This window comes from Platalea leucorodia, assembly GCF_965183815.1.
Source record: "Platalea leucorodia genome assembly, chromosome: 4".
Taxonomy (NCBI): Eukaryota; Metazoa; Chordata; class Aves; order Pelecaniformes; family Threskiornithidae; genus Platalea; species Platalea leucorodia.
In genome coordinates this window covers 29578239-29602932 of record NC_138826.1, presented here as the reverse complement: position 1 = coordinate 29602932, position 24694 = coordinate 29578239, and the positions used below count along the sequence as shown (strand labels likewise).

At 37.8% G+C, this 24694-nt stretch overlaps 1 protein-coding gene across 1 annotated transcript in view; it reads right to left on the bottom strand.

Moving 5' to 3' along the window:
* SH2D4B (SH2 domain containing 4B) overlaps positions 1-24694 on the bottom strand; it is a gene marked incomplete at both ends in the record, with an annotated part of 69527 nt that overhangs the window by 29179 nt on the left and 15654 nt on the right. Inside the window, 3 exons of the mRNA XM_082308119.1 lie at positions 1844-1971; positions 5341-5551; positions 13943-14087. Coding sequence (XP_082164245.1) covers positions 1844-1971; positions 5341-5551; positions 13943-14087 — 484 coding nt within the window. The remainder of the gene's footprint in view (positions 1-1843; positions 1972-5340; positions 5552-13942; positions 14088-24694) is intronic.

The following is a 24694-nucleotide window of genomic DNA, read 5'->3' as shown; positions in this document are numbered from 1 at the left end:
TTTGTCTACATTACAAAACGTAACATAGACACTACCTAACAGTACAAAACATTGACTATTGCATCTGTAACAACCTGATGTTTAGCTTCCACCACTCCAGAAGAGTTACAAGGCAGCTGAGTTGTTCACTAGGGGTTACGATGAATGTCACATGAGCTGCAGAAGCTAAAACAGCTAACCCAGCAAATAAGTACCAAACCAGCATTCATGTGGATCTCTGCAAAGAAAACCACTGAGCTTTGTGCTGGGAATCTATCTTAATTATCTTTATCAGGCTCCTTGAGTGGGAGGAAGACAAACGAGGTACTTGCTTACTTTTATAAATGTCATTGGATAGTCACAGCTTCTTAAGATATGAACAGCGTGATCTGAGAAACTAAAGATCATGAATTCCTCAATTATTGCAGCGATTAACAGACTAATCCAAAAGCCACTGAAGTTAGTAGAAAGACTGCACAGGCATCAGCTCAAGCCCAGATGCCTTCTTAACTTAAGGCGTGAACTATGTTCATAACTACTCGTGTCAATTTATATGGATGTGAACTTCCCACAAGCAGGGAAAACATTTACCGTTGGACCACACAGAAAGATCATTGTTGAAAATACTTTTCAAAAATGTGATGAAATTTTAATCAGTTTGTCTCTCAGAAAGAAACCGCACCAAATGTCTTTTGTAAGAAAACAAAAAACCCTGTTGGCCTCATTGTTCATAAGAAATTGAAGTTTGTAGCATTTACAAGCTATTCATGACTGACTTCAGTGTCTTTGACTAATTAAGCCAATGAAAATAGCAGCCTGCTGATGTCTTTTAACACAGAAGGATTTGTGTATCATAAAAAGAAATCTGAAATATCTGAAACACTAAACTTGTTCAGAAATCTTCCTTGCCTGGTTCAGTTTAGAACACCCACACATCTTCATCTTACGTTTAGAGAATCATGAAAATAGGATCAGGGTCAGCTTAGTGCTTTGAACAAAGAAATGTCAGACTCACCAAAAGCAGCAATGAAAAAAATATTGAGATTTAACTTTAAAGTCTTTCAAGTCCCTCAATTATGTCAGCTATTAAGCCAGAATTCTTTTTTCATGTTTGAGTATAACAAATATAAAGATCATTGCTAATACCTATGAAAATTACCTTACCTGTGAATTTCATATCTAAGATACAGCTGCATAGCAAATGCTACACAGAGCAAAAGCCTCAGAGGTACTAGGAACTCCAGCAGATATGACAGCAAATTATGGATCTGAACAGGAATTTTTTTCCCATTTCATTAAAACTGCCTCAAATCATACACTCCCAAGTCTTTTTGAGAGAAAGCAAGATCTTTCAATATTTTTTGTCTGCAGAAGGAAGTGAGAAAGAAAAAAATGCTACCCCGGTTTAGAAAGCATGACAGGGATTAAACATATATGAGTTCAAGTCCTTCTTGCAAATCAAGTAAAGCAAAAACTTGAATGTCAGTCATCCACATACCATATCACTACAGTATTTGCCAGTTTATTTTGGAGTCCTGCTCACCCTATCTTGGTCTCATTCCTCCTGCTTGGCTTGCTATTTCACAACAAGTATATTTTGGCCAAAATATTCCTGAAAAAAACTTTGGTGATATGAGTCACAAATTAGTCTACTTAATCAGAAAGAAAAAAAAAAAAAAAAAAAAAAAAAAACAGGAAAATCATATGCTAATAATAGGAACGATTAAAAAAATCTTGTTTTAACAGGCACTAGGTTCCACAATGTCAGTAGACGTTCCTTTTTGCAATGAAAGCTGGCAAGATTTATTTCCTGAGCGTATGCTTACAGCTCTGTTATATAAGACATGAAGGATCAGTGTATTACCATGAAACCATTGAGCAATCCTGTTGGTGTTCCTCTCAAACCCAGCACGTCGAGGGATCTGCTCTTCTTTGAACCAGCGAATGATGACATCTCGGGAAAAGGGTCTAGAAGGACGCTCCCAGATGTTACTGCATTGAAAGGCAAGTAATTACAGAAAAGAGCCATACAGAGAATTGGCAGTGTATGAAAGCAAGGGACAATATAAATATTAATATCTTTTTTATGTATTTACAAAACATACAGCTACAAAAAGGTCAGTATAACTGCTGTTCAGTATAGCTCACTGAACAATTTTAACCTTTTTTAAATTTGTTAAAATTATTTTGAGTTTTTATGGAAACCAGAATATTTTGATTTTACATTTGCAACAGAACCTTAAACATTTTCTTAAGCACAGAACTTAAACTGTAAAACAATTTACCACAAAAGATGCAATAGACATTTCAGTCAGCTTTCCTTTCCCACCTCATTTTTATTCCAACACACGTATTGACAAGCAAAGTTTATTTTTTTCCTTTTTACTGGCACGAAATTCTAAATCAGAATCAGCTATAGGTTGTGTATCCAAACAATTGAGCATGATAGAAGGAATGTTTTGTTTAAACTCTTATGTTCCCTTTGCATTCTCTACTTGCCAGCCTCCCTTACTGTTTCTACTACTCCCTATGCATTTTAGATTATTTTAGCTAGTAGGAGACAAATTAGGTGTAAAATCCATCCAGCTACCCCAAATAAGGACTAAGGTATATTATATCAAATGAAAGTATAAGTACATTCCAATTAAGCATACAATCTCCTTTACCCTGATAACAGTAGTAAAAGGGAAGTTTTACAATGTATTTCTGTATAGTTTGAAATCCCATGGGTTTCTGGGTGTTCAAACTGTTAGCACAAATTACCACATCTTCATTACTGTTTTTCTTCAGATAAATAGGATGAAGGCTAGTGTGGGTATGTACTTCTACTTGTACTATAATTTCACTTTCATTTGGTGAGACGTACACTTCACAGTGCCCAGTACAGTGGCTGGCTACATACTTCTAGCTTTCCTACTCCACCTGCCATGGAGCTGCCAGTTAATGCTGTATATTTCTAGACAACGTAATGGAGAACTATTACTAAAATTAGAACGTCAGCTCAGACGTCACCAAACTCGCAAGATAATCAAGAACCCTCAAAACCAATCCAGGTTCTGCAATTCATGACAGCAAGGTGCTCCTTAGAAAGAAATAAAATCAAAAAGATAGGTGCTGTCTGCTTGATGATATGCAACTGAGTCCTTCTTTCAGCTTTTCTTACTATTACTAAAACTAGCCATTGATTCTGTTGATATCAAGTGATGAAACCCACAGTGAATGTAATAGTTATTGCTAAATTACACGAACACATGTGAGCAGAGCTGACCAATATTCATCATAAAATTTGAAGATACAACCATGAGTGAGGGGAAAAAGTGAGAATTCAGTTATAGACACACATTAAAAAAAACAAACTACATGTGTTTCTTATTTCTGCTTTTGAATATTTTCTGTAAAGAAATAAGAAACTCTTTGAATTCCAGGGCTCTAGAGTCCATTCTCATTTCTTAACTCATTTATCTCTAATTCAGTTTAGTTTTGAAAAATTTGACAAATCCATAATTTTTTCTGCCCTGGGCCAATTCTCAAAATTACTCTGTCAGTTTCTATACAGCTACTGTGGTCGGGCTTGTCCAGTAGGGGCAAGAAGCAAGAAATACAACCACGAAAGTAAAAAAAAAAACAAAACACAGTAGGCAAAAGTGTAAAAGTGAATAAGTGGGCCACAAAATTTCATTGGGAAGAGAACACTCAGCAAAATAAGAAAGACAGGAGGAAAAAAATTGAATGGAAGCTTTCTAAACTATATAGAAATTGTAAGGGAGAGAGATCTCAAGTAAACATAATACTATTTTCATGTGACTTTTTAAAAGAAAAGGCAAGGTAAGGTAAAAACGACAGGAGCTATACTTCATTCTGAAAAACTGAGAGATATAACACTGAACCCACATTCCTTTGAGGCAAAAAAATCTGTCTCACACTAGTGGTAAATAACAACATACTGTGCGTCTCCTCCTTGACCTCCCAGGCCACCGACAGAGTAAAATTTTAGATACACATCTGCTCCTGTTTCACCATACCAGTGTTAGGTCTGAGTAGTTGAATTATATTAATTTAGGTATATTCACTATTAAAGCACATGTTTAAAGCAACTTTTATTTTTCTTGATACCTTCAAAATCAAGTCATGGACAGACAAAGAGGAGCCTTAAGAGGTAAGAAAAATAAATACTGCTTGTTTTTTGAAGTATAGGCATAGCTTAGAAACAGATAAATAGTATTGAGCACAAGCTGGATAACGATCAGAATATTTTTCAGCTTTTTTTCAGGCCCTTTTTGAAAAGGATCACATCTAGCACCACTAAATTCTATAGTAAATAACATCACCTCAGAAGCTCAGAACTTCAGGTCAAAGTTATGGACCATCTTTTTCAAAATCTGCCACGTTTACTAGTGTTTTTATTACTTCAGTTTGAAGAAAACTTGAAGTAGTTTGGAAAAACAATGAGAGAATTCCTTTGACAAGTTGATTTGATGGTAATTTTAAAGATCCTGCTCTCTCTGAGAGTAAAATTCTGATTCCTCCTCAAACTGGGAGCTTTGGCTGCTGTTACCAGAGAGTTTCTGTCTCTCAACACAGCAGAGTAAAGAATTTGTCAAAGCAGAACACATTTCCAAACAATGAAGGACAGATTCTCTCTGGCGCTACACTGACTGGTAAAGAAAAAGAATGTAATGGGACTCTCTCCTTTCTGAGCTTGGATATTGGTTGTTGAGCTTATTTTTTTTTTTTAGCTACCATCCTGCCAGTGCTCACATTGCCTTTATCACCACATGAAGCCAAATTAACGTTATAAGGAATAGCCAGGAAAAGAATAGAGTGACTAGTCCACTTTCTAGCACCCATCTGCCAGTTTAGGTTCTTTTCCTCTTCTGCAATCCATGGCACTCTCTAAATAGTCAGATGAAAGATTAATAAACACCAAAGACACTTGATTTTGCCTGAAAAAACCTCCAGCTTAAACCCCCTGAAACTTAGGAGTATGACAGCTCTCTGTAAAATGTTTCAAAGAGCTCTTAAGCAGCAGGCAGTTTTAGGCTTGAAGCTTAAGACTTGCCTAAGAATTTGTCCATTTGACTTCTCTGTATCATAGCCTTGCATACTAATCTAATACAGACTTTTGAAGGATCCATCTCTGTGAACTCTAAGAAATCTGTCTGAAAAATAAATGGCATTTAGTTTACATTGAGTATTTAATCTGTTTTCATTTTTCTTTAAACATTCTCTTTCTGGTCGTAGTGAAAGAGCCAGACTATGAGAACTTCCAGCAACTGAAGAAGAGCTTGTTGAAATGGTAGGGATTGGAGAGGAAGCAATTCAACAGAAAACTATTTCAAAGTCACTCCTGCACAAACCAACCTGGATGCTGCAGAGAGAGATGGCAAAGGTCTTGAACTACTGTTGTTCAGTTTTATCTCCTGATCATTATTCAGGCTTGTCCCCTGGAACAAATTACTCAGGCCAGCCACCCTTCCCTTCTGGATGGCACGCAAGGATTGTCGTCGGTATTCATCCCGGGCCCTGCGTGCTTTGTGGCTCCTTTCCTCATCTGCAGCTTTGGAGCGGCGCACTGGGTGGAATGAATGGGAAGGATGGGGAGGAAAAGCATTAGAAATACAGCCATTTACCCCTTTCCTTATACAACAACTTACTGTCTTTATTCCTTATATGATCTGATTTTAAGAATGTATACATTACAATGCACTATGAAAGAGATGGCTAACTGGATTACTTCCCTGATGCTTCAAATACAGGCCCACAACTAGATGAAGCATGCCAGACCTGAGTTATCAATGAACTGATCACTGGCAATAACTGAGCCTCTACATACTGCGATTACATCTGATACTTGCTTTGGCTGTAAAGAGAGAAATTCTGCTTCAGGACATCTTTTCCACTGGCAGTGCACCAAGTTTTATGTTTCAAGGGAGAATGTTAACTACTGCTTAAAATTAAGTCTGTTTAACAGAATTCTTTGCAACTATGCACTTAACTAGAACTGCAGGAGCGACTCCCAAAACTTACAATTATAAAAACTAACACGTAGGTCACACTTCTTGTTGTTGATGTTGCTTTCTTTCTGAAAGGCATATGCTATCTTTGTTACAGTACTTGAAGTCACAGAAGTCTCCATCTTGAAAACCACAGTCTAAAAATGGTTTCAGTAACAATGGAGAAATTAATAGCCATTGGAAAGGGCACGCTGGTGCTACGGATGGGGTTGTCTCACACTTGAGTCTCTGAAATTGCATATAAAGAACCAGAATCTGTACTGGAAGATTTAATACACACCTATCAATGGCACTGACCAGGGAGTTATATATTTCCATAACCTGAAATGAGAATGCTGCTCTGGCCATTGCAGGTCAGACATCTTTCACTAAACCTTCTTCATTTTAAAACTAATGTACTAACAGTCCTCTTTTCAAAATGGTATCACTTAAATGCACCAAGAATCGCACTGCAAATATTCATCATCTATCAGCTCTTTTCTGGTGCCTCAAGGCCCGTTTTGATGACTTTTTTTTTCTTTGACACACAAATAACTTCAGGCAGACAAATTATTCCAGTGCAAAACAAACCTTTAACATCCAGTGAAGCAAATATTAAAGCAGCAAGCTATTGCCTCCAGTAGCAATTATCAATCCTGCCATGACTATCTTGGCTTAGATCAAACCCAATTCATAAAGTGCACACACTATTTCTTACTCTACTGTGATTGTACCTGTGACTAGGAATGCATGATATAACACCAGACAGCTGCATTTCATTAGGTTTTTTGCATGCCTCTGGTCTACACTCCTGACTCAAACGAAGCAGAAGTACAAATGGATTTGTCCAAATTATGAAAAGGTTTAATGGAATCAAGAAATAAAAGTGCTCAAAGCAAAATGAAATGAAATAAAACCCTCTGGGCAAATGAGGGAAAGAGAAAAGACCTTTAAGCTTAGAGTATATAATATTATCATAGGTAGAAAGATATACAGGACTAAAAGCTCATCAAGATAGCATAATAAACAAGTCATAGATGCTTCATATGTATGCAACTGGCAGGATTTCAGTTTCATTTACCTACATACCCTATAGTTTTAGCTAAACACAGCAACAAACAACTGTACAGCACAAAAAATATGAGTAACAGGTTTCACTATTTATCTTACAGGTAATTTTTAAGGGTAGATAATGTCATCTAAACATACTACTTCAATGGCTCAAGTGTATTAGTTACAAAATTTCTGTGATTTATCCTTTGTAAAGCCACTCAGTAACAGCTGCTTTAAATGTGGACTTTGTGTTTGCAACAACACGAGAGACAGCAAGGAAGATGAGTGCAATGCAGCTTGGTAAGACATTTAGAAACCAGTCATTGTTTGTCACAATCACAGTATATAGATCAAGGGCAGATTGCCTGGAGCTTTCTGGGATTCTTCTCTACTGATGTACAGGCTGCCTGGTAATGAAAAAGGCAAGGTATCTTCATGCCCCACTTTCCTCAGCAATAGATACTCTTTTCAACAGACATTCCTACTGTATTTTTGCTGGCTAATAACTCTATACGGCCAGAAGCCAGTGACCTGGACCACATTTTCCCAACCTGTATCAAATTTTAATATTTCTTATCACAAAACAATGGGGAGAGGTAGCATAGTTTGCAACTGTCAAATATTAACGTTCAGAAAACTTTTTGAAAGGATGTCTGACATTCAGCCTTCCCTATCCATCCATGTATCTGTATATGTGTTTACATATACATACATAGCCATACATGCGTCTGTATATATGTCGGGATAGGGAAGGCTGCATGCTGTAGATATCTAAATCCATGCATATAGATTATATATCTATATATAGGCATCTCTTTCACGTTATGAAGAATTTTTATTGAAATTTCCCAACTGAGGTATCTGAAGAATCGTATCATTGACCATAGGGACGCATAGGGTCTATTAATCCATTTTATTTTTCATTACTGGAGTCCTGATTTTCCCCCTATCCCATTGCTTATTCCCAGAAACCTCTCTCTCTTTCCTCACATTATATTTAGGAATCATCTAGTACAGCTCCTACTGTGGATCTGTGTTGCTACGTTATGCCAAGTTTCTTTTTAAACTCTCTGACTGGTCAAGGGACTTTGTGCTGGTTAAATAATCAAAGTCACTGGCATCAATAACTGGTTTTGGTGACTGGGAAGAGTATTGCGGATAAAGATTCATCCAGCCATTGTGGTCAGGAATCTACAAAAATTTTTCCATTCACTCCAGTCAAGATGATGTGTGTCACATGAACCATCCTCCCTTACCGATACCTCCCACAAATTTATCCATCTTTAGAAAGTCGTGCAAAGTCTGAAGGTGAATCTGGACATATTTCTGCAGCAGGTTTTTCTTACAATAGAATTTAATGAATAGTCATATTTCTCTCTTTGACCCTGAACAATCTTACTAGAAATAGGAACTTTATATCTGGATCAAGAGTAGCACAAATATTCTAAGATCGAAGAAGCCACAAATTCTGCATTACTTGTATTTCAGGACACGTCATAGCCTTTCTCACAATAAGAAAGCAAAAGTAATCAGGACTTCTAGTACTATCTTAAGTAGGAACAGATTGCTTTTCTTGACTGGCTGTCCTCTGACAGTAAATGTACTTCTGGCATGACCTCTGTGCAAAGCATTAAATTCAACAGTCAATATTTTCAGTAGGGAGACTAGATATCTGAATGATGTCTTCCATCCTTAAAATCTCTGAATCATCACCACAGGTCCATATAACTAGCATCAAGAATTACTACAAATAATAATTTACATTTTCTTCATCTTCCTCTTATATTATGGAATAATGTCAGGACTGACAAGACTGGGAAATGAGGAATATGATTGATTTGTCAAGCTCACAGGAAATCTACAGTTCAGCCAGTTCCCGTAAGTCCATCTCCACTACTAGTTTTCTCTTCAGGTGTCGGTGATACCAACAACAGGTACATCCTCCTTCAGCGCTCATAGAATTAAGCACACTTCTGCCCTGATGGCACCGTAACTTGTGTAGAAATGCCTGAGCTGTTTATGTAGGTTAGGTGCCAATATGATTGTAGCTGCAGTACAGCAGGCCAAAAATGGGTTACCAAACCCTCCTGGAAAACTGGTAAAAATATCCAGACTGATGTCTGTGCTGTCATGATTGTATGGTTATCATTACTAGAACGAAATAGTTTAAAGCCAGCTTGGACATGTCTACATGACCTGCAGTGTGAACATACTCTAACAACAAAGAAGAAACCACAAAGCTTGTGTATGCAAAAGCTCTTATGATCCTATAGGTCTTAATTTGAGTTTGCCTTGTTTACCTTGAACAGTTTACAAGAATCTGTTATTCCTCTATTCTAACCTAAGTTGTCTTTCGAGGGAAAATACAAGATTTCCTTTTATATTTTCACTTAGGATTGGGAATTCCCTATTAGCAGTCCTGGCAAAGTTCTAATACCAAATCTTTTGATACAGATGAGGATTAATTCATGCTGTGCTGCAGCTGAACGTGATGACATCATTTGTGAAAGACTAAGAACTCTCCATTTTGTATAATCTATTTTGTGCTTTTGAAGAGCTGTGAGTTACAGCCAGAGCTATGTGAAAGCAGAAAAAAAAACAAAAATGTGTCATGAATATGCATCCTCATTTTTAAATTATTTTGTTTCAGCTTTACTCTTGTTAATAATTCTTAGAAGCTTGTTTATGAGCAATTCAAAGTGACTACTTAATAGATAAAATTCAATCTTCAAATTTTCTGAGTGCACATACAAATCACACGGTGTTTTCCCGTTTCCTAATTGGAAAATAACTTCCCACAAATAGTCTGCAATATGGCTCCAGTTCAGCAATCTTCTTATCTGAAAGCATGTGAATAATCGCATCCCTATTCAACAACGCACTCTGAGACCTATTGAAGTTCAGTGAGCACATCCTTAAGGTTGAGCACTTGCTTAGTTAGTGCATAGCTGAACTGGGGACTACTCACTTTAAAATTGAGCATTTTATCAAATGCTCCTGCCAGTAAACTCACTCACTTGAATTTCTGTGGAAGATAAGTACCAAACTAGCACAAATTCCTTTAAAATTCAGAAAAAAATAAATTCATAGACATCCTAAAAATATAACAATAGAAAAGAAGCTATAATGAGTCAGCCTGGTATCCTACTTCCAACAGAGACCAAAAGTGAGTGCTTAGGGAAAGGCGTAAGGACAGATCAAGTCACTCCACTCTTTTTACGTTTTTACTGGAATATTTTTTGTCTGGAGATGAGTACAGCTGGTCAGATAGTATCTGAGCACTTCATTGCTTGATGCAGTTCGCAGCGGTTTTTAAGTGTACTAACAGAATGCCTTTTGCAATATTCAATCAAATGAACAATTATGCTACAGTTTTTCCTATTATCTTTTGCAGATTCCTTTTCCGCTCTCACAGAGAGAGGTCACACTTAGAGACTGTGATATAGGGTATTGTTTAGTGAATACTCTAGAAACCTACAAAATGGAACAGCCCGTAGAAAGGTCCAAAACTAATCAGAATATATACACTCCTCTATCCAAGCTTAGCCTTAGTTCTGGCTTCTCAGTTTCAAAGAATAAGAGCTTTGAACAGCAGACTCTCTGAATCAGTCTTTTCCACTATTCATCTTCTCATTTGCCAACGAACATACTTGCTCCACATAGTAACTCACAACTGCCCTCTAAAATACCCCAACATATACCCGTTATATGAAATCCAAGTGTATAATTGCTCTTACAATATCTTTTTTTTTCCTTTTAGTACTGATTTCTCAAGTTATTCTACATTTGTCATTTAGTATATTAAAAAGGACTAAAATTATGTATTTCAATTAACACAGCGGTTCTATGGGCTTTTATTGTTATATGGCACAATCAGGCAAACAGCAGAAGCAAACTGAACCAAACAACAAAAACTAATATTAGCAACACTTTGCTTATTGCCTTGGCAATAAACAGCTGAGGGATAATTTGATGAGGAGAGATGAATCCTCATCACATTCTAAATTCCATCTACTAAATAAATTAGTAGTGTCATCAATATCATTGCTACATTTGCTCTCCACAATAGCTGCTCTAGCACTGCTGTTCCTCTTCAGTACTGACCCCCCAGCACTGTTGAATATGAAGGGCTGACTTCAAGGAGGTAAGACACAAAGGAGCCTGGCCTTGTTCCTAATGGGCAATATGGTTTCCATTGCAGGTGTGTGGAGACAAAACGATGTTAATATTACATCTGCTTGTAATTCTCTTACGCATTCATGCATTTATTTATTGCTTATAAAAGATGAGAAGTGGATAGCTTTGCCTAACTTGACTAAATTTCCTCTTGGTGTCCCAAAGGAATATTTGGAGACAAAATGAAAGGCTTACCATAAAAAGAAAAAAAAAAAATCTGGAACTGAAATAAAAAGTGAAAAATCTGGTGAACCTGAGATGCTAGTTCATTCCATAGCAATTTCAGATGTTCCCACTTCCAAATATTTGTTTTTGCCTGTCTGCTGGAGGTTCTGGCTTCTGCAGCAAAGTTAAGGAAACGGAAGATGTTAACATTCCTCAGGAAGCTCAATGCAAAGTCTGATATCATAGTCTAAACCAGACAGGAACTGGTTTCAGATAAGACACTAAACACTGCATCTTCATATCTTAAGTTGTCACACCCATTTGCTAATGGAGCACAGTTCTAAGCCCTCAAACCAACTGGGATATATTGAGACACTGAGATAAGCATAAGAGGATAAATAAGGATGTGATACACTCTAGTCATTAGTCTGCAGTTAGTTTAATGCTAAATCAATTACTGATAACAGCATAAACTCTGGCAGCGCAGAATTTATAGTAGGCTGCAAAACCCAATTGTGGTGCCGCCAGCTAGAAGGTGCTGAGCTTTTGTTTTGCCACAGCAGCACTATTATTGGTGACCAGGCTAGATAGCTTGAAATTACGTGAGCTGCAGTCGGTCACCCTTTTGACTACAAACAGGTCTATAGGTACTGAGGCACACAGACTGAAGGTGGTAGAATTCCTTCAGAGCATACAGAATATGCCAAAGGCTACACAAGAAAAAAATACCGGTGGTAGATTATATGCATCAACACATGATGCAGTCAAAAGTGTTTTGACAGACCAACAATGCCATTACAGAATTCATTGTCAAAACCTTTCATAGCTTATTCCTTTCCTCTCTGCCTTCTCCCATAATTCCTCTATTACATTTCTGATATCTGTCCCTGTACAACCAGCATTCCTTGAGAAAACAGACAACAATTTAAAACCTCAGTTACCTCTTTAATGCAATAGTAAGAAAATGATAGCTGGTTTTAGTAATGTTCACAGTATTTGTTGTATTGCCAATTTCAGTGTAAAGCTAGGCTGGATTTTTTTTTTTTTTAAATGGTTGCAAATATATTTTCTTTCCATATCTATCATCAAAGAAATGCTAAAGTACATAATACCATCCTCTATGCTAGGTTGCCAGCTGATGCTAATTGACAATGCTTCATTTTCTACAAAACTAAAGGGCTATTTTGTCTCCAACTCATTCTGCTCTTAAACACCCAAAACACAGAAAGCTACAGTTTTCCTTTCCAAATAAACAAGTACACCTGGATTTAGATAATTCTCCAGGAAATAATTACCTTCTCTTTACTGACAGTGTAATATACAGAGGTTTTATTGATCAGAAAAGAGCATAGCCTGCTATGAGCTTGGAAAATGGCACCAGTGTATCTTATATAGATTTAATTCATGTTGTACAGAATGATTCACTATCACATCAGTTCCAGGTAAGAGGACTTCAGTAATTAGTCTTCAGGAACTCCTGAAGTGATGACTAAAACCACAAAATAAACTCATCACATATGTCGAAACATTTCTTTTACTTCTGTCAGGAAATAACACTACAGCAATATTTTTTTCATACTTCATGAGGTATTTCATGCAACACGTACTGATGATCAGCTCCCTAAAACCCCATTTATAGTATTAGCTAATTAACCTTTGTGCTATATACAATTAATACAATAACCCCATATGAGCTAAAACTTTCCAATCATTACATTTCCTTTTTTTGCAATCAAATAAGTATAGATGTGGGAAATAAAAAATATGCTTCCCCCAACAAAAATGCACAATTTTTACTGCAAACAGATTTCCTACTTCTAAAGCCAACTGTACAATAGGCTCCAGATGGAGTAGATGTACATTTTATTCACAATAACATATTAAGTCTTATTTACTCATAATATGGACCTTTACTTACCTACAGTATGTATGTATACATATATAGTAATACATTTGTTCTGTTCCTTATAGGCTTTTAAAAAACACTAATGTATTTTTAAATTAATCACAATGATAGTATTAATAAAGAAATTCAAGGTGGCTAAAAAGGAACAGCATCTCCATAGAGTGAGATCATCATCATAAGGATTTTTTTCAGGGCAACAATCCAAATATTATTTACTGTAATCTTTTGAAATGAAGTGAGTTTCAGTGCTGATATCATAGCTTGACCCCATCACCATATGGAAGTAATTAAAATACAGATGAAGACAGATTTTACCTCTTCAGAGATAGCTGAGGACAAGCTGTCGAAATAACTGTGTCCAGAATTATTATTACTAAGCCAAAACTGTTAATTAGTTACATTAGACAAAAATTAATGATCTCAGTCACTGTACATGAAAAATTGTCTATAAGGCATTGACATGGATTCTTATTCAGAAAGAAATGTGAAATCAGTAAACTCACAGTAACTTTGGTTTGTAAGGTCAAGCTGGTAATTTCCTGCAAAATAATACAGCATTTTGCATTGCTCTAGGTAGAAGAGATTTTCAGCAACACCTTTTTCCATTCTACAAGTCTCCTTTTATTTGCTTTTAGAAATACATCAATCCTGTAAAGGTAATTTTACTCACACTGTTCTTCCCACTCCTGGTCATCGTCGCTGTGTTGACTATGCTGTTGAGCTTGCTTGAGGCTCAGATACAACTCTCTTGCTCGGATTTCTTCCTGCTGCCTTATTTGTTCTTCACCCTTTAGTCTTTCCTCTTCTTCTCTTTTCTAGGCAAAAGGAAGTAAAATAGAGGCAACTAAAGAGGAATAATGTGCCAAAAGTTAGGACACTGCTTCAGTTGCTTCCTCCCACAGAGTAGCTACGTTACCTTGGACAAATCACTGTCTCTTCTAGCTTTGGGTTTCTCACCTATCGCAACAGGCGTAATAGAAGTTTCCCACCTCTTAGGAATTTCTGAGAAAGGTATGTTTTGAGATGCACAGGTGTCACAGGAATAAGGAATACGTAAGCATCTAAGACCCAAAATCTACGTGGAAAACATGTTTTATCACGTGGCATCAAAGCCTGTGCTATCCTACAATCCATAAGCAGTGCTCGTTTTAAGTCCACAGGTAGTCCCATTGGAGATATCACTGTCACTCAAGCAGTATACGCATCACCTACAGAATCTGTAGAATTCAGTAACTGATTTACTGGTGTTCTTAGTTTAGCAACTGTCACCATGTGTCATCATAACCAGCACAGAGAATAATGTTTTCCAAATATCAAGATCATTACATTCCGGAAGAAAAGCCAGATCCTTCAGCACACACCAGTCACTTTGCAAAATGTAGCTAAAAGTAACATACAAAAAAGTTCCCCTCCAAGAAGACCTTAAAGGAGATGGAAATCTGATAAAGATTGCCTCTACAGCTGGCCTTCCACATACTACAAATAACACAGGAGCTTGATTAGTGCAGAAATAGGAATCTGTATTTGTTTTCTAATAAAGTTTCCCAATTTCCTTACGTAGCCAAGAAGCAGATTTAATTCATTGTTCAATTGAACCCCCCAAAAAACCTAAAACTGAACTTCATTAAGTGCTATTCATATTATTGAAATAACTTCAATTATGAATAAGAACAGGTTTTTTTATTTAATTTTATAATGGAACCAACACTATATCCTTTTGGGTAACAAACTTATGGATAAGAATTTTGTTATAAGTCACTGAGTAAAATCACCTTGAATTACTAACCTAGTTACCTAATCTAAATTATAAGTAAAATATAAGGGAAGCCCTAAGTAGATTGTGAGTTGTTGCAAAATGTTAATCCTATCAAATTTCTAGGGTGAAGCAACTGACATCCAGTTGAATAAAATCTGGTGAAACTCTGCTTTTTACATTAGGAGGTTTGAGGAAGATCTTTCTGTCTTAAATAACTTTTGCTTATTAAAGGTCAGAAGTGAGATTTCATAAAATCTTTGCATTTTTCTAACTTTGCTCCCTTTCAGTGGGATTTTAATGTTTCATTGCAATGGGACCAGCAATAGTTGAGCACAGGGGAAAAAAAAACAAAAAAAAAACCAAACAAAACCCCATGATTACTTTAAATTGGAAAACAATTTTCTCAAATGCACCAACATGTTCTATCAATCAGCGGAACTGATATATTTGAGCAAATGTTTCTTAGCTGCAGACTTTGGACTGGTAATTTTTTTGTTTCTTAAGAAACGGTATGATGTAAAGTCTGAAAATTATGTTCAGATGGGATTGCTCCTGCTCTCAAAGGGGAATCAGACATATTTAGCTTCCTTTTTATTATATCATATTTGTGCACTGTGAACTTTGTAAAAGGGCATATTTTCTAAGTTTAAAAACAAACTTTAATCATAGCAGGATTCACAGCATAACCAAAACATTCCATAGCCTATTTTAATAAGTACTACAAATATGAGTGGCGACATTTAAAAAATGGGGCCAAAATCTGACTTCTATTATTCTCTAAACTTAGTCTGTGGGTTCAGGAGATGCAAAACCGAGCTTTCATTATGTTGCTCATAATCCCGAAAAAAGTTACTTGTATACCTATTTTTTTTTTAACACGGAGGTTCTTCCATAGAATCATAAAGGTTAGAAAGGACCTCTGAGATCATTGAGTCCAACTGTTAACCTAACTGCCAGGTCCACCTCTAAACCATGTCCTCAAGCACCACATCCACATGTTTTTCGAACACTTCCAGGGACTGTGATTGCACCACTTCCCTGGGCACTCTGTTCCAATGCCTAACCACTCTCTCCACGAAGACATTTTTCCTAATACCTAATCTAAACCTCCCCTGGCACAACTTGAGACCCTTTCCTCTCGTCCTGTTGCTTGCTACCTGAGAGAAGAGACCGACCCCCAGCTCTCTACAACCTCCTTTCAGGTAGTTTTAGAGAGCGATAAGGTCTCCCCTCAGCCTCCTCTTCTCCAAATTAAACAACCCCAGCTCCCTCAGCCACTCCTCATAAGACTTGTGCTCCAGACCCTTCACCAGCTTCATCGCCCTTCTTTGGACATGCTCCAGCACCTCCATATCCTTGCAGTGAGGGGCCCAAAACTGAACACAGTACTTGAGGTGCGGCCTCACCAGTGCCGACCACAGGGGCACGATCACCTCCCTGGTCCTGCTGGCCACACTGTTCTTGATACAGGCCAGGATGCCATTGGCCTTCTTGGCCACCTGAGCACACTGCTGGCTCATGTTCAGCTGGCTGTCAGCCAACACCCCCAGGTCCTTTTCTGCCAGGCAGCTCTCCAGCCACTCCTCCCCCAGCCTGGAGCGTTGCATGGGGTTGTTGTGACCCAAGCGCAGGACCCGGCACTGAGCCTTGTTGAACCTCATACAGTTGGCCCCGGCCCAACGATCCAGCCTGTCCAGATCCCTCTGTAGAGCCTTCCTACCTTCAGGCAGTTCAACACTTCCCCCCAGCTTGGTGTTGTCTGCAAACTTACTGAGGGTGCACTCGATCCCCTCATCCAGATCATCAGTGAAGATACTGAACAGGACCGGCCCCAACACTGAGCCCTGGGGAACACCACTCGTGACTCCTATTCAGTGTTTGAAGGTGCTACTTACGGGAAAGTTCACAGTATGTATAAATGTTTGTTATAATTCAGCCTCTTTTTAGGCTGAAAGGGGCTCAACTATCCAAAAGCTATATTAATTCAGTAGAAGTATACATTAATTGATTAACACTTTCCTACAGTAAATAGTTTGTATTTTATAATACATCAGAAAAGTACGCATTTGAAGGTTGTCCTATCTTAACACCTGCCAGGGCAAAAATATCAAAAGCAACCCAACTATATAGTAATACAAGTGTCCAAACAATGTTGTTTGGATGCCCCTAACAGGGACTCATACACATTTTCCCAATGGTGAAACAGGTGTCTGGAATATCTGTTTGGACAACAGAAAAAACTTTTTGTCCACCATGGGGAAGGAAAGGCTTTTTTTTCTCTCCTCCCCCTGCCCCAGTTCTCTCTAGCTCTGCAGAAGTTATCTGTTGTTAACCAGAAATCTGGAGTTAAAGGAAGACAACTCCAATTCTTTTCAGGAGATAGCTTTCCAAAGAAAGCAATGTTGCTGCTTGCAGCCTCTAGAAGCTCAGTGAGGGCCAGAAGCAGCAGAAGGAATCAGGACTGTTTGGCTGTTGTGGCCAGGGATCATGCAATGGCACATTTAAGGAAGAATGACAAAAAGACTGAAAAGAAGTAAGCAATTTAGCACTGACAAGCAACACCACCTTCAGAGTGGGAAACCAGAACAAATGCAAATCTCCAGCCTTTGAAAGAATTCAACTGCTTTTCCATTTCCCTAAGTAACATAAATCAATGTTTCTCCATTTAGCACAGCTGAACTCCACCAGTTTACACCAGCAGAGGATCTGTCTTCTTGATAATACAACAAATCAAAAGACCTGAAATCTTGGGTATTAATAGTGATGTACCTGTGTAGTGAATAATAGTTCCATAACACACATGATGAACAATACATTAGGCTGCTCTTATTATTTCTGAGAAAGAAAAGCCTAGTATTGTTCTTCAGTCAATTTTAATGCTAGTATCTTTCATTATTTCTAACATCATCCTCCCATTGTTATCTCTTGAGTCCTAAAACGATTAGTTGAGTGGACAGCTCATTACTTTTGAAAAGTCAATGCTTTTAGGAAGCACTGATTTCAAAGCCCAGCAGCTCTTTTGGAATTAAAAAAAAAAAAAAAAAAATCTTTTTAAATACCCCATAGAATTAGGGATTCCATATTTCAGTTGCTAGCAAATGGCTCTATTCCCTTCTTGGAAAAAGTATGCAATCAGCTATTCTTTATTCTTATGAGGAGAATACTTATTCACTTAGCTTCACTACCTAAAAAAATCCAATACATCTAGGCTATCTTTTCAGGAAGATGGACAGACACAGGAGTAATCCTGGGTTATCAAAATGTTTTCAGTTCAACATCTCAAACCACAAGCTAAACTTAATATGGGAGGGGAAGAGGGAGGAAATCAATCTCACAGCAGTTTCCCTGAATCACACAAGAGTTTTGTCACAAGTTTGTTTTTTTATGTAGCTATTGTTGAAGCATTTGTAGTAAAAAGATGAACCTGTCTAAAAAAAAACCAATGAATAAACCAAAAACTAGAATTCGGGTAGAGTTTGAGTTCTTAATGGAAAGCAGTAACGCCTACTAAGAAAATTCTACCTTTCTTTTTTGTTTTTAGTGAGAAGAAGGAGACTCAAGTCAGTGAAGAGACAACAACAAATGCTAGCACTTGATTCTGAATTCACAAAACTTTTTCATATCATCTTCCTTTTTAAAGGAAGAAAAAATTTAAATACCATTTATTCAAACTAGCACATGGATGCATGTGCAAGTATATTCTACAACACTTTAAAGGTGTGTGTGAGGAGAAAAAACCCTTGTTAGTATGACACAGGAAAGAAAAGTCATACTTTTGTCTAGTGTGAGTAAAAAGTGTATATTTGTATTTAAAATGAAAAACAATTGAACTTTTCACATTTACTCCACTGGAAGAATACAGCAACCAGTTTATCTGCTTCTCTCCATGAACCCAATCCCGCACATCAGAGCTGAGAGTGAAGAGCTATAATAATCTACAAACATCACCTTCTGCCTGACAGTTGAGAGAGATTGTACTGTGTGCCATGACCCTTTCAGCTCTTCCAGAATAATTAGGAAGGTGACAATTCAGTATGTAGTTGCAAATTGCCAAGAAATACCAACCTGCTACAACAAATCACACTGGCAATTGAATAGGCAGCAGTAATCCTCTCCAGCTTTAACTCCACTGGAGAATTTGAACATGCTAAATGATCTTATCTAGCCTCTGGCAGTTGAGCATTTACCACAAACTTGTTATTTGTTACTGTAAATGTGTGCCTCACAATGTTTGATAGCTCTACTACAGCCAGCTCTAAATTATATTAAATATTAGCCATGGTTAGCTTCTAATGTTTCAGTCCAGTGCAGATGAGAGGAGATTAGGTCAGCATTTAGGTTTTTCTGCAGTAAGATTTAAAAAATGCACTGAGGAAAAGCCAAAATACAGCAGTTGATTTTTTTCCAGTGGAAAATTGAGCTTCTGGCTGCCATGGCTCTCGGGGTTTCTCTGGGGAGTCTTACGGGATGCAGGGCAGCTGAATGACTGCCACCCTGCTCAGGGCAAAACCTACAAGACGTATTTGTTATAACAGTCCTCTCTGAAGCAAAGGATGCCTGGGATTCCCTCAATGCTTCAGGCTGGCAGGAAGTGTCTTTGGCAGCCCTGAGAGCTGCAGCTAGTCAGCTGCATTACAGCTGCTGTGAATCTCCTGAGACCCCTCAGCAATCACCCCTGAGCCAGGGCAGACATTCAGGCTACCTGTCACAGAGCTGAGAGGACAGCTTGTCTTCAGATCCAAGCCCTTAGGACTCCCTGCTCTGAAGAAGGGAATCTGGAAATCCCGGGGTCCCTGGCTCCAGGACAGCCTGTCCTCAGCAAGGCTGACACAGCAGGCTGAATTCAGAAATCAGTGTTCTCCACAAACCCACCTGACAGTTTCCAACACATCTGATTGAGTATCAGCAGAAATATGTCAAACCCTTCCCAATCTTTTTCTGAGAAAATTCTCTCACTTGACTCAAAAAAGAAAGTGTTTGCAGAGACATTGTTTTCTTCTCTACTACCAGTGTCTCAAAACGAACACAGGGTTTGCATCACTTCACTGGTCTGTGCATGTATTTGCACAGAGACAAATGTATGAAATGCAGTCATGCTTTATTTAGAAGTTGCATTTCAGTCATGGATATGCCCCAGGACATGCTATTCACACATGGGTCATATAGAGAGGTAACAACATACTGTGGTTCATAAAGACCCTCTTTTAGATGAGATTGAAAATAAAGCTAAGGACTACTCCTGATTGGGAGTGATCTGAGATTTATTGCACGTGCTGGAGCAGACTCTACTTGGGTAACTTGCCATAGATCCAGTGACAATCATCTACTAAGAGTTTGTCTCTGGATCTTATGGACTCTTCACAGCTTGAATTCCTGATACATAAACTATCCTCATTAGTGGCTCAGATTTTCCCATTTACCCATGGAAAACATCAGAGCTTTACTAGTTTTTACTAGCAATCCAGAATAAAGACAGTGGCTTCAGCAGTGCAATCATTACTGATGTCACTGGGGGAAAGATTTTTCTTTGAAATTAATATCACAGTTCCTCACAAGTAGGATAGAAAAATCCTGAAGACTTGATTCCCAGCAGAAACTAACAGCTGCCTCACTTCCAACATTGTTAGAGAGACAACTGCATAGAAAAAAAAGATTTTCTGAACTGTGGTCACACAAAAGAAAACAAAATGAAATATTACTGAATTATTGTAATTGCGATTGAATGGACCCAACTGAGACATTTTCAGAATGAGCTGGGTGCCAAACCCCAGCGAGAAGCTGTTGTCATGTTCCTGGATTCTAAGTACGCTGTCCTTGGGAAAGAGCTCAGTGCTTTCTTGGCACAGCAAAGCACAGAGCTGAACTCACAGCTTATTTGCACTTAAAGATAACAGGCCCACTCAAGTGCCCGATGTTTACTTGGAGACAAGGGGTTTTTTTCAGATCAGGACAGAATGCTCACTGCTATATCATAAGCAGCTCACAGTACTGTAAGTGGTGACGGTGACATTTTACTGTATTCCTAAACTCTACATCTGGCAGCAACTGTCTGAAGAATCAGGTCCACAGCACTTTTAGGCACAGTAAAGCACTCAGACGTGTGTTGAAAGCCCATCTAAGTCAATAGGACTGAAGTGTGTTCTTTCTATTAAGTGTAAGCTGTCCTTATTAGAGATTTCCTGAACTGAAGCACTAATTATTCTGTTCTTCTCTGAAGGTTGATTCTAAACCTGCCTTCTTTGATGAAAACGGAAACAGCCAGAACATAGAAACTCTTGGAACCACACCTTAAAAAAAAGTTCACTTCACTCACCACAATCCCAACTGGAATTAAAGGTTAATTTAATTTAATTTGTTTACAATTAAACTTGCATTAAAAAAAAAAAAATGTGTAAGGAAATTATAATGCACTGTTGCTCTCTTGTTGCCTATCAAGAGAATAAGGATTATTTCTCCTTAAGTGCCACTCTCATTAAAACTCCTACTAAATATTTTTTGATGCATGAAGAAAAACAATGCATATAAGAGTTTATATACAGCTTTTGGTTAACACACATTTCATCTCCCAAGGAATTTTTAAGAAGCAATCTAGCTTTACTGTCAACTGTTCTTATATTATTAAATTTGGCAAGTATCTGATGTTGTCATACAGATAGTACTGTACTATTAATATTCTCTTGCTTTATGTAGGCCACATGAAAAATGAGCCGAGAGAGTATCTCTCTGTTATTTCTAAATGTAGCTGAAGGATACCACCCTCCCCTGACTGGCTGATGCTCATACCTTTAATTTGCCCTAGCTCTGCACATTGTTCGAGACTCTTAATGACAGCAACTGATAACAGTAGGAAATTACGCCTATGATCTCATAGCCTTTGTGAATTAGTGAAAAGATTAATGATAGTAATTGGCTCTCTTATTTGTCCTTTGGAATAGGTGCATAAAAGACTAGCTGTCCTTAAACTGCAAAAATAGAGCAGTCAACATTTATATTCTAGCATCACAAATTAAAAGCATTTCTGCTTAAGAAACACCAGGGAAAGCAATACTTTTCTAATAGTGTTGGAAAAGGAAACAGGGATCATCATTCACTTTGATATGTGAGATATCATTTATATAGTGCAGACAGCCCTAAAGTCCCATGATAGGTCAAGAGGAATAAAAGTGTTTTAAAAAGGAGTGTTTGTGATACAATATGGTTAGAAATTAAACACATCAGCAGAAAGGACAGAGTTTCAATCTCCCAAGTCAAAATGCTTCAAGAGGATGAATCATTAGCAGAGACTGAACTTTTCATACCCCAGTTTGGAGACCGCTTTAAACATGGCCTGGTCATCATCACAGAAGGATGATTACCAATGCCTTAAATATTTTAAACGTTTTAAAGTGGGCTTGCTAACTGATCTGCATCTCATTCCACACCCTGAATCATTCATGAAAGGTATATTTCTTCATGATTTCAATGATTGCAGTCATACATGAGTAGATTTGTTAATTCATTTCTTTTTCCAACACCATAGTTCTATTCACTTTTTGTAGTTGGAGGCAGATGCCAGAAACATAACTTTCCTATTTTCCTGTCTAGGTGCCTTTCCACTCATTCAGCTTGTAAATATTTCATGTACTTCTTCCACTGCACAAGAGTAGATATAAAAAGAGTAAAATGGGAAGGAAAAGGAAAGCCAAGTGAGCTTAAATAAGCCAGTGGACAGAGAAGTTAAAATCTCCCCCATATTAGCCCGTGAAATTCACTTGTCTTTGAAATGTGTTCGCTGTTTTTAAGTAGTTCTACAGCACTACGTACAAGATTTGCTCTTTCAAGACCAAGAAATAGATAAGCTGCTTTGCTGAATAGCAAAGGTGTGGTGTTATAGTACCAGGGATGAATCCTGCGTTCGGATCTCTGCTGGTGGAACCCTATGTTAGCCCAAGTCCCTCCTACCACATTGTAAAGTATAGACCTAATTGAAGACCCAGGGCTGGAAGTATAATTAGACTATGTTGTTGTATTAACACAGCAAATGCCGGGAGCACACTCAATAAAGGGGTGTTTTAAAAATAATCGCTGCATAATATCTTGTTTCCAAACTCATTTTTGAAGTCAAAGAGTTCATTTCTGCTGGGTCTTGTATTAAAAATTCTGGTCCATTTATTTAAATTTTTTGCAAACATTCTCTTCAAATGCTTGATTTAAAGGAAACCATAGAGGGAAAAAAGGTTTCTATTTCTTTGATAAAATAAAGATGTTGGCAACTTTATGAAGAGGGCTAAAGAAATCCTGGCCAAAGGTTAGTATTTGAAATTCAAAGTAGAAACCGAACCAAATTCTCATCCCACTTACAGCAGTGTAATTCTTGCTCCTACCAGGCATGCAGCTGGATGGAGGATACCTCCTCACTTCCCAAGAAACAGTGGGAACACAGATCACTGTGACATTACCTTTCCATCAATATGAAAATGAGTAGAATTTGGTGCCATTCCTTTTAAATTGTATCAACCACTGAAAGACAAGTTTTTCTTCATAGAAAATTGTGACTGCTGGCCACTAAAAGTCTCACAAGTTGCTCATTCTGCTTTTTGAAAAAGTCTCTTTGAAACAGAAGAACAACAGTGAGCTTGTGGACATTTACCCCATCAAGTGCACTGTAAATCAACCACAGAGATGTAAGTGAACAGGCCTGTACCGGTCTTTGTTCAAGACGGCTTTCCTTTCCGGAAAGCAGAGGAAAGAGTGTTTAATTAGTTGCTCTGCTCATTATTCATACATTAATAAAGGCACTTGAAAGGTATAGTTTCATTACTCATTGACATCAAATTTCAAAGGCTCTGTTCTCTCCTATGAATTCAAATTAATTGTGCAAAAGTAAATCAGCAACTTTGTGCAGAGGAGGCTATAGGAACTGCCCTTGCTTTGTGCTACATAACCACCCTCAAATCCCAGTCCCACAGTTTGTAGAATGACAAGTAACTTGCTGACTCTAGTTTGTAAACAAATCGCATAAATTTAATACTGAGTTTTTCAGCACTCCTCCCATCATAGAGGGTCAAAGGGGGAGTCTGCCTGCACTTTCCACACCTTTAATCACCATCCCAGGAAGGGAAAAATGACATAGCAAGCTGTCAGCAGGGGAGAGGCATGTAGAGGGATGTTACTGGATGCAGATCTCCTAGGAGTCATATTTTGCTGCAGGCTTTCTCCATGGAAACCCGGCTTCACCAATCTTGCGCAGTCCCACCGTGCACATCCCAGACTCAGAAGACTGTGATAATTTCTCTGCACGCTAAACCAATTATACTTTGTTTTCTCATTTTTAAACAAGTTTTTATCTTTATAAAGTAATATGAAAAGGGTAGACAGAGGCCTCCTTTTCCTGTTTAGTTTTCAAACTGTTATTTTCAACAAGAGAATGTGAAAAAATATTACTTCAAACAAACATTAAAATACTATAACTGAGCTCACAGAAAATTCATGATAAAGTCAATAAAGATCAGGCAACTGAACTTCTCCCAGCAAAGCCAACTAGACTTTTCCCATATGTTGAGCAGGAGAAGGATCCACCCCTCATTATCTTCAATAAAGTAGTACTAGAATTTTCGAGTTAAATACGTGAACAACTCATCCAAAATACACAGAATATGTTCAAGCAAACTAACTTAAAATGAGACA